The 11,214-nt window shown below is 42.1% G+C and overlaps 1 protein-coding gene across 1 annotated transcript; it reads right to left on the reverse strand.

Annotated features, from left to right (window-relative positions):
- Nucleotides 1-1,230: 1,230 nt before the first annotated feature.
- LOC146618475 (uncharacterized) lies at nt 1,231-3,277 on the reverse strand. Its single transcript, XM_085370578.1, has 4 exons — nt 3,243-3,277; nt 2,650-2,701; nt 2,393-2,537; nt 1,231-2,217 (listed from the first exon to the last, which is right to left on the reverse strand). The coding sequence occupies exons 2-4, from the start codon at nt 2,690-2,692 to the stop codon at nt 1,617-1,619; spliced, it is 789 nt and encodes a 262-aa protein (XP_085226704.1). The 5' UTR covers nt 2,693-2,701; nt 3,243-3,277; the 3' UTR covers nt 1,231-1,616.
- Nucleotides 3,278-11,214: the final 7,937 nt, after the last annotated feature.

An 11,214-nucleotide genomic window follows, 5' to 3' on the forward strand; every position in this document is an offset into this window, starting at 1 on the left:
TCCAGATCTAGTCAACACATTCACCCACAGTTTTGCAAAGCAACATGGGACTGAAAAGAACAATTTGTATTCCAGTTTTCAGGTGCTGCAGTAGATGTACATCCAGGTCTGTGGAGTGTCTGGTTGCAGTGAGAAACAAGCTGGTTTTATACACCATGAGGCTCTCACTGGGGACTTCCATGGTGGACTCATCCATTACAATATTCACGGTGCCATTGACACACACTAATCACAGATGCACTCACTTGCCGCCCTGAGAACAGTTAAGGCAAAAATGTGCGCGTGCACACACACATGTAGAACTCTCTGCTCTATTACCTATTGTTTCTTATGGCCTGGAGCAATAAGTGAAGCTCGTCCTAACCAACCTTTAGCACATTAATAACACCCTAATCGGTCCAGTGTTACAGGGTGCAGACAGATGAGGACATCATCGAGCTGCTTTTTATTATTCAGAGTATTTTCTGGGAGCAGATTTTCAACACCTTACTAATTAACGAACTGGTTACTCCTTAACACTGACCAAGGTATACATTTCTGAGGCTGGTTAGAAGCAAGACTCTGGCATGTTTAAACATCATCTCTTGTCAAGGATCCACTGATGAATGTTGTTGTTGTTTTTTTTAGATTTTGGAGAAAGTTCATCTCACAGTGTTGTTGTGCAAATCATCTTGGGTTGCATGATGACCAGACAACTACTGTTCATATAAGAACTCTATGCGTGTGTGTGTGTGTGTGTGTGTGTGTGTGTGTGTGTGTGTGTGTGTGTGTGTGTGTGTGTGTGTGTGTGTGTGTGTGTGTAGCTCAATGGGACAGTGTTGAAGGGATCCAGCCTGGAGGGTAGCAGCACACAGCAGAAAGAATGCTTTTCTCCAATAAAGCACAAGACATAAGTTGTCAATAGACCGGTCACTGTGTGATCAAGTCATTAATCACGGCTTTTGGTGTTCACAAACAGAAATGTCTCATGTGCTATCGTACACCATTCCTAAGTACAACTGATTGTATTAATATTCTTCTCTAGCAGACCTTTCTAATCAATGATGACCTCTTAAAATGCTGTGTGTGTCTGTGTGACATAACCTTAGGGGTTCACTGAGGTCTTAAACACTCTAATGAATCTGAATATGAGCACTGATAACCCTAAAAAAGGCGTAGATGTTCAATGCTACTGTTGGGGAATTCTAGGATGAGGAAAAGTTTTACATATCATATAGGAGAGAAAAATCATTTCAGAGTAGTATAAACAGTCAGATGTTTATTGAGCTGTAATTCATCAAGGCACACTTTTCGTCAGACAAGCGTCATTACACAGGAGTTTGAGCACGTGCAATAATTCACATATGATTGCTACACAAAAAGTTGGGCACAGAATGTGAAGAATAGAGCAATTATGTGCTGAGTATCTACACGTCTGTGTGTTTGGGAGCTTGTGCTTGATCATGTATGCATGAAGTAAGCTGGGGAAGAGAGAGTCCTGCCGTTTAATTCATCAGCAAGGCTAAATTTTAGGGAAGTGGTCTGTTTGTGAAGAAAGAAGGAATCGAGAGAAATTTGGAATGGATCTAGACATGATAGGAAAGGGAGGTTAGTTATAGGAACAGGGTAGGGAGGATTTAGCTCTTGAAGGTTTCGGAAACGATTGCAAAGATTTGCTGGAGCTTTGCCTTGATGTCTTCGGTCAGAGGATGAATCTTCTCCTTCAGGGCAGTAAGGTCTTCAGCTTTGACGTTTTGTGCTTGGTCGTAGGCCTGCCTCAGCTGCTCCTTGTATTCTTCAACATAGGGAGCCAACATTTTCCTTGCTTGTTCCACGTGTGTAGCAACCCTGGCACGAATACTCTCTACAATGGGTGTCAACGCAGCCTTGGTCTCTTCCACATTGGTGCGAATCTTCTCACGCAGCTCAGTCACAACGGGCTCCAGCTTTGTCTTCAGTTCTTCCATTTCAGCTGTGTGCTTGGCATGGTACTCTCTGACGATGGGCTCGAGCTGGCTGCGGTATTCCGCCATGTGTCTCTCAATGACTTCCCTCAGTTGAGCACGTTTGGGTTCCAGCTCGACTCTCAGGGCCTCAATATCAGTCACAATGCTGTTACGTAAGTCAGCAGTGGCTTCAGAGACTGTGGTAAAGACGCTGTCGGTCACAGGAGAAACGGAAGCCTGCAGAGTCTTGATCTGAGTGTGCAGGCCCTCCAGGCGCTGAGCCAGGGTGGTCCTGAGAGAGAACAGAGATAGGAAAGCAAAGCCATTTTAGTTAAGCTAAGTGTACACACCAAATGTCGACTGCAAAGTGTAAAAACTGACTAAGGCAGGAAGTTAAACGAACCCCTGGCAATGCATGGACCAATTACAAAAAAGTGCGGCTGATGGACAAGAATGAGAATCTTTACTTGAGCTCTTGGTATGGAGTGTCATCAAGCTGGTCCAGGGCTTTGATGGCACCGTCCTTCGCCTGAGTCAGGTAGACATCCACAGCGGACCGGATTTGGTCCAGCTGGGAAGGTGCATCAGCCTGCAGGGAGGCAGCCTGAGAGCCTTTGGCAAGCGAAGAGGGAAAAACTTTTAAAGGGTAAAGTGGACCTGCTAAAGTTCCACCTGCATTTTAAATGATTTCCCTCAGGTTGGAAAGGGTGCGTTCAGTACTCACCGACAGCCAGGAGAAGAGTGAGAGCTAGAGCCACAAATTTCATGGTGATGGTCTAGAGCAGAAAAGCAGTTAATGATTAGGAAAGGAACATCCAACTGAATAGTGGGAATTCATTAATCCAACAGAGCTTGAATCCTGTGCCTAAAGCAGACTCAGTAGTCTTAGAAGTAAGAATGTCTTAACAGCCCAGCACATTGCTGAATTAGCCTGAATGAGTTTGCACTAAATGTATAGCAAGCTATTAAAGGAACTTGTAATCTGAGTAGATTACAGAGGATGATTAAGGAGATCAGACCTAAGCTGCTACATAATCCTGTTTCAGCTTTTGCTGTAAAACACGGTCATAGAATTAGCAGGAGACGCTCTTGGTGGAGAAGCACTGCTGCAAAATTACCTCAGGCTAAAGAGAACAATCCCAAAGTTATATCTAATAAAATAAAAAATACAAAAAGTCAGAATTAAGAATTTTACTTCCAGCAATTTCTTTTTTTCCCTTTGTTTATCAACTTAGTTCTAACAAAAAGTTCCCCTACACTTAGTCCTCTCCGGCTTCCAATTCTGTTCTGCGAGTACCGCAAAGTTGCTTCTCTTACCTGGTGGAGTTCTGGACGAGACTGAACAACTTCAGCGGGGGCAGACTTTTTATAGTCCCTTGGTGGGGGACGAGTCCATGTGGAGAAGGGGGAGGGTGGAGGTGTGAGGTCTGTGTGTCTCCGTGGAGGTGGACCTCAGCCCCCTGTTATCTCCATCAGCAGGAGGACTGGGGTGACAGTTCAATGGTCATCTAGTGGGAGGAGATCAGTCTGCACACACGCATCGACGCACACCATTAACACACAAATATACATTATCAGTATCATATGCGTATCGGTGAATCAGTCCTCCCCGTTTACCAGTTTTTTCTTTCTCTCTTTTAAAAAAAAAAAAAAACTCCGTCTGCTTCTTCTGGGACATCTGTCAGCACCTTTTTCTGCTTCACGAGGACTTTTTCTCATTTGTCTTGTGACCAAATTGTTGCAGAAAAACATGAAAGGCTGACAAGAACAAAGTAAAAATGCCAGTTCAGTGTGAAGACTGAGCCAGGAAGATTGTGAAATTAGAAAGGAAGTGCGAATATTATTATGGGTGTAAAGGGTGACACGAGAGGAGAGCTTGATTGGGCTGGTGGGAAGGTGGGAGGGGGGTGAAAATGAGGACAAGGGTTGAAAATATTACCTGGGTAAACACATTTCCCAGCAGTCTCTTGTATTTTTCTACATTTTTCACATTCAGTTCACACCAGGTTCTGTAATGGGGAAAGCCACATCCTTCACAGTCCAACTCCTTTCTAAAAAAGCTGCCAGGGTAAACAGACACGAGTAAACAGAAGACAGTGACTTGATGCAATCAGCTCAGAAATGCAGTCATATTAAATCTAAAGTCATTAAATCACAGGCGGCAACTATACACACGCGTTCACGCACAAGCAATGCCACATAACATGCAACCTAAAAAAATGTAGACTCATTTTAGATAACAAATTCTCTCACTGGTGTGTTTGCGATGATGACTAATGAGGTCAAAGAGTGATGTTTGCTGTGCTGTTGTTTGTTGTCCTATCCCCGGTGGACTTTGTCACTGTAGCTTCATGTGATTTTGGGAATAGGAATGAACATAGTGCAAAGATTTGTCTCTAAGTCTGTGCATGAATATGTCTACTGGGAGTACTTTCATATCTTTCGTTTTTATTTGAAAAGAAGTTGCTGTCAAAAGAGATGGGAGCATAATTTTTATATTTCAGTTGTATTTTAGTAGCCCCTCATCGCTCATGTGCTGAAATCTGAATATTGAGATGGTTTCTGTACCTGAGGAAAGTCATAGAGAGACATGTAGAGTCAATTTGAAGAATTTCATTCAAGCACTAGTGAACATCAATAATGCCCTTTTTATGGCCTTTACATCTTAAAAACCTCATAGTACAATATCATCCTAATAGAGCTCTCTGCTCTCAGACTGCAGGTTTACTTGGTCCTAGCATATTTAAAAGTAGAATGGGAGGCAGAGTCTTCAGCTTTCAGGCCTCTCTTCTGTGGAACCAGCTCCCAGTTTGCGTTCAGGAGACAGACACCATCTCTACTTTTAAGATTAGTCTTAAAACATTCATCTTTGATGAAGCATATACTTAGGGCTGGATCAGGTGACTCTGAATCCTCCCTTAGTTACATTATGATAAGCCTAGGCTGCTCGGGGCTTTCATGGATGTACTGAGCGTTTCTTCTTCACTCCCCTTTTCTTCGCTCTTTATGTGTTTATACATGACTACTGCATTCATTCATAGTGATTCATTTCAATTTTAATCTCTGGCTCAGTGTGTGTTTTGTCCTATTTTCCTCCCCTAATCCCCAACCAGCAGATGGCTGCACCTTCCTGAGCCTCATCCTGCTTGAGGTTTCTTCCTGTTAAAAGGGAGTTTTTCCCTCCCACTGTCACCAAGTGTTTGCTCATGAGGCATACGACACACCAATAGGTCACTATTGCTGTGATGTGGCACTATATATAAAAAAGGAATACAATTTAACTGAATTATACTCTGGGCCATATCTGCAGATTTAAAACTTGTGTATTGCTGGGTTGTTAGGTGCAGTGTTGCACAATAAAAGTTCCAGAAGCCTATGTAATCAATGAACGTTTCTTTGAATGCAATCTCTGTGTGATTGCAACATAAGAGCAAGCAACATGTTGCAGGATACTACCCAAAGAATTTACCTAATGGAAGAGTATTATAAAGTCTGCAAAATGAAGACAGTAGAAGGCTTTGACTCTAGACTTTCATGTCAGAATCATTCCTTGTTTCATAAAGTCTTAAAAAATATTAAGGATTTAAAATGATTTTTAAAAACTGGAAACATCGACTTTTTCTCCACAGCTCTGCACACACGTAGAGGTAGAAATATAGAGGATTCAAGTAATCAAATGTTGACTTGATATGTACAGTAGTAGAAAAAAGTGTTTGCACATGGCCTGATGTGAAGCTCAGTGTAGTTTGTGACATTGTGTTTGAGTTTTCTGCCTGAACAAAATTCCAGATTAGTTTTGGTGTATTTTCACAATTAGCAGCAGTTCTATTCATTTAAAAGTCTAAATGTTTTTTCTCCCCACTTTCATTTGTCTTTGCTGTTCATTCTTTGACACCTTGGTGTCTTTTTTCTACCCCCGTGTCTTGAAGTATGCAAGGAGTCAAGCTGAGCCTGGTGACTCGGTGAGGAGTCACCCACGTCTACCACGTTCACAGCTTCTTCTTTTTTAATCACCACCTGCCATTTGTCTGACACCAATTAACAAATGCCAGCAGTCAAGGTGAAACACAAATCACTGGTAAACATCTTGATGGAAGCCTGGAATGCATTAATTATAAAAACACTGCACCAGTGCCAGATTACATCGGTAAGTTGTTTTCCATTTATAAAGCCAAGTATTTTATGCCACTGCAATGTCACAAATTACTGCTTTACTCAGGCTATAGAATAGAATAGAATAGAATAGAATAGAATAGAATAGAATAGCCCTTTATTGTCATTGCATATATCCTACATATTTGGAATATATGCAATCTGGCGATGCTGCCTTGAGCTCTGAAGCTGTGAGATGGACTTTCAATGACTTTCTGACAAAAAAAGTCCTCAGTGAAAATAATCGTTTGGTGCAGGCTCCCACTTGATACACCAGCCACATTAAAAGGCAGAACTGGTTGCCACGTTAGGTCACTGGGTTGATTTGGTGACCATATGCTGTCAGACTAATGAAAATGTTTGGGTTCAAACCTGCCCTTTTACTCTTTTTCTTCCCCTCCTCCTGGCTTTCCTGTCTTATCTCTATGCCCTTAATTATTTTAACGCCTGCTAAATTTTAAGTTTGCTCATTTACAATGAAGTGAACAAACTTTTTTTTTTAGTAAGTTTTATTGTAATGTTTGTTAGTGATCTGGCTGTTGGAACCACAGTCACCAAGAATACCATTTTTAATACACTACGCTGTGATGAACTGAAATCTTACAGCACCCACATTGTTTACCCCACTCAAGAAAACACATGTAGATGTCTGTCTTAAGTTTGCCAGTGAACATCTAAATGATTCAGAGAAGGCCTTGGAGAAAGTGCTGTGGTCAGATGAAACCAAGATCAAGTTGTGTGGCATCACTTCTGTGTTTGGAGGGAGAGAAATGCTGAGTATGATGCAGAGAACACCATTCTCTGCATCATTCCCACAGTCAAGCACGGCAGTGGAAACATTATGTGTTTTTCTGCTAAGAGTGTAGGATGACTTTACCTCACTGGGGGGTCATTGACCATTAAAATCTTAGATGACTTTAATCAGCCAGAACACTGAAGATGGGTAATGGATGACCGAAACGTACCACCAAGACAACAAAGGAGTGACTAAAGAAGAAGCATATTAAAGTCACGGAGTGGCTTAGCCAGTCTCTAGACTTCAGTCCTATAGAAAATCTATGGTGGGAGCTGAAGTTTTGAATTACTAAGCAGCAGCTAAGAAACATAAAGGATTTAGAGAGTTTCTGTAAAGAGAAATGGACCAAAATCTGTCTTGAGACGTGTGCAAGGGTTTTTCTGCCACTTACTGAGCCATGCTTTACGTGGAGATCAATTACTTATTTAATTTCAGAGGCATATACATGTATAACTTTTTACGTAAAGTGTTCTTTCTAGATTTTTGGCTGATATTCTGTCTCTCGCAATTAAAATAATTCTACCATAAAAACTGGATAAATATAGTACTTGGACTGTCTTGTCACTTTGCAGTGATCTTGTGGGCTTTTGCCCTGAACCATAAGATTAGAATGTTCTGGATATCAGCTGCTCAGAGCTGCTGAGCAGGAATCTCATCAGAGGAATGACTCTTATCTGGAAGAATAACCTTTGAGACTGCTTGCGTCGCACGACGTTGATTCAGCATCCACACCGAGCAGTCCGTCTACATTACTGCTGTCATAACTGATATCAATAGGACCTCAGGACTCCTCGCTGGTGACTCAGCGGCTGAGGTTGCAGATTGTGTAGCAACACTGAACTCTTCTGATGGAGTAAGAATAATGTTAAAACCAAGCTCAAATGAGCTCATTATAGCTTATTAAAAGCACTGTCAGACAATATACATGCTTAATAAACATAATTTGAACATTCATTATCTGCATATGAGTTCCAAAACAAGCTGATTTTCAATCCTCTGCTGAGATTTCCACGAACGAGGCATATATAAGTGAACTCTTATGCAAACAGAAAGTTCTGATATTATGCTCCTGTCTTTGTCGTCATCATCATTTTGACAAGCGTTTGAGGGGATATAGTAGGTGAGTTATTCTGATTTCCCTATGAGACGTAGATATTTGGGGCAAAAAAAAGAAGAAGTTAGTTTTCAAGTCAGTTTTAATGTATGCCTCATTTCTTCAGAGGACGTTGATAAATATTTCATCATTCAAACCCACCGTCTGATCAGGCACTGGCTGAGGTTCAAAGGTCATGTCACTGTTCCAGCTGCCTCCATGATGGAGCACTGCTCTCTGATCAGCAGGGGAGGTTATCTCAGCTGTAAGCAACAGTGCGGCGCACTCACTGGCTTTGTCAAACACATACACGCCGCTTCAGGTCGGCCATACGCACGTCTGCTTAATTGTCCGTAGGTAGTTTTGCAATGTCACAGCTGCTGAGGCCCCTTTGGTTTTAATACAGATATTTGGCCCAGAGCCCTGCATGGAGAGTGTCACTGTAGGTTGCATCGCCCTGTCAAGCTGTACAGCCCACAGGGCGATGCAACACAGCAGAAAATCTGCCGTGAACTCGAATAACCTGAGAAGTGCAGCCATGGTGATATACAGTTGAGAACTCTGATTCAACTGTAAGTCTCTACACACACAGACTCTTTCGCTTGACAAATGCTCATGTAATCAGAGAATAACGAGGACACACCAGGGCATCTCCCATGCCAGCCGTTCTGATAGGGAACATTATCTCCCCTGTTTATGAGGCGCTGCAGTTATTTGCTGCTCATAGATAATTAGTACACAATTAGGACCTTTCAGCAGAAAAGGAACATGTGGCTCTTTAAATTCATGGAAAAGTGAAAGCAAAGAGTTTGGTGATGATCTGGACGTCTCGACTTTTACTGGCTCCGCTTACCTGGTGTACATGCACTCGACTGTCATTGCTTTTTTATTTTTTATTTTTCAATACCTACATGGCATCGCAGCCTCACATAAGAAGTGCACATGTGCGTGGGTGTTGAGGTGATCATCGAAGTTTCAAGGCCAGTTTGTGGTCCTCTAGCTGCCATTGCCCAAGATATGGAGGTTATTCACCCTGACGCTAGAACCAAACCACCCACACCAAAGACAAAGCAAACAAACGCTGGGGAAGAAAAGCCATTTCCCCTGAACCCGGGCATTTTTTCTCAATACTCTGGGAGTTTGTTGCGTAATATGTATTGCTGAACACATGTCATTAGAGAGGTGACCGTGTTTTTCTTACTAATGCGATGGGTGGCTTAAGAGCAGGATGACTGAAGCCATAAACTCAAAAGAGCGAAGAAGAATAGGGAGTATTTGGAAACTTGAGAGATAATTGGCACTGTGTTGAGCCAAAGATTTAGAATAATTTAGTCCTTTCAGTGTATTAATACAGCTGCTGTTTATCAGAAAGGGGTCTGGACATTGCTGTGTGCTCTCCCTCCTCTGCCCTCTTGTGGTTAAGACTCTAGGTTATTACTCTAGGATATTTCTGAAGCTTACAATCCTATAATCCTCTGTGCAAATGTTACTTGGTAACAGTGTAAAAAATAAATAAATACTGCGGGAGCTACTTTATTGTAAACAGCAGTCAACAAAGGGCTGAATGGGATAGGTGTCAAGCATCTGATATCACATCCTGGCTCTGGATCTGTAAAAAAGCTTCATTTGGCAACGCCTCTTTGATGGAGTGAGAAGCTCAGAGGACAAAAAGTGCCATTTGACACAGCCACAGGATCCTCACACTTAACTCCCCCTACAATAACGCCTGCAAGCCACATGCCTTGCCCTGCTGTAAAAATAAACTGGCTCCCATTAAAGCAGTTTTAGCACATGTTTGACAATGAGCAGCTCTTTGAATCAGTTGTCACAATGACGTGCTAAAAGGTCGGGAGTTTCTTTCTTGCCACCTGATTTCTTTTTTGGGGGGATTGTCTTTGTTTTGTGACATTAATGTTAACGAACGTCATTCATTAGCAGGGGGAGAGTAGTTTTGTTATTTCCATGTTATTTCCAAAACAGAGAAAGGGTTTCACATCCAGTGTGTGAGAGCCAACAACAGATCCAACTGCTGCCTTGTGACCTTCGACCTAAAAAGGGACATGTTAAAAAAGGGAACTGGGGGATTTAGAATAGATTTTTAAACTTCACCACAGATATGGTAGAAAATTCCATATTACATAAAGATATTTCTCTTCAAAGGTAATATCACATAACTGGATAACATAGCTATTTCAGTCCTAGTTTACTCCTACAATACACAAGTGGAATGAGCGAGAGGAGGATGGATGTGGTAGTCATCCCGGTGTAAGAATTACTAATAAAATGTAGAGCTAGGAAGTTTCAGCTTGGAGCCCCTTTAAAGGTTTGTTCCCTCCAACACACACCTACACCCCAAACCCTTGGAAAATAAAGTAAGGGCAGGTTGAAGCTGTAGAACTATTGGTGCTTTCAGGTGCACTGCAAAATATTGCACATACATAGTACAGAATCTGCTTCTTCGTCTTCTTCTCCTTCTTTTGGCTGGTCCCTTTAGTGGTCACCACAGTGGTTCATCTGCCTCTTTCTCACTCTATCCCTCCATTCTTCCTTTTTGTATCAATCCTCTCGCTGTGTCCTCTTTGTCTACACCCGTCAATCATCTCTGTGGCCTTCCTCTTTTTCCTCTGCCTGAAAACTCTAATAAATCTGTTGGTCTTCCATGGTCTCTTGTGTTCTGGGGGCCTCTGGATGTCTGGAGTTTTGATCTCCTCCATACCTGCTTCACACCCTGGAGGACGGGGCTGTGGCCCCCCCCACACTCCCTAGCAGATCGTTACATGGAGAAACCTTTGGAATACAAGCGCGCTGATCCACACAGGTATGCACACGGGTGTTCACTGCTACTTCGAAGCACATCTGTCCTGCGTGCTGCACAACAACATTGAATATTTAGTATTTACTGCTGTTTACACTTAGCTAGATTAATGCGATGGTGTTGTGTTTAGTATGTTGCTTTGTTTTGTTTTTTTTGTCTTTTTTGCTTGTTTTCTATTCTTCCCTCAACAGGTGATCCAGGAGATTTTTATTTTTTTTCTCCCCCCCTTTCTCACTGTCCCTCTCCCCTTCTGTTTTTCCTTTCCTTCCTCTTTCTTTCTCCCTTTCCTATCCCTCACTCATGTCTGTCCCGTCTGTAACATCTGAAAATAAAATATAATAAATAATAAAAACAAAGATCGACCAAATGGACCAATACGGCAATGCCACGATGATCCATTTGGCAAAGTAAATCCATTGGGTATCCTTGGTGG

The sequence above is a fragment of the Diplotaxodon limnothrissa genome, linkage group LG14 (genome assembly GCF_057381915.1).
Source record: "Diplotaxodon limnothrissa isolate DT_005_m linkage group LG14, D_limnothrissa_male_GT1.1, whole genome shotgun sequence".
NCBI lineage: Eukaryota > Metazoa > Chordata > Actinopteri > Cichliformes > Cichlidae > Diplotaxodon > Diplotaxodon limnothrissa.

Excerpts from the sequence above, each read along its gene's own strand:
- LOC146618475 (XM_085370578.1), bottom strand. The coding sequence starts at position 2,692 with ATGAAATTTGTGGCTCTAGCTCTCACTCTTCTCCTGGCTGTCG. Across the intron at positions 2,538-2,649 it reads CACTCTTCTCCTGGCTGTCG|GCTCTCAGGCTGCCTCCCTG; the intron begins GTGAGTACTGAA and ends CGCTTGCCAAAG. Across the intron at positions 2,218-2,392 it reads ACTCCATACCAAGAGCTCAA|GACCACCCTGGCTCAGCGCC; the intron begins GTAAAGATTCTC and ends GTTCTCTCTCAG.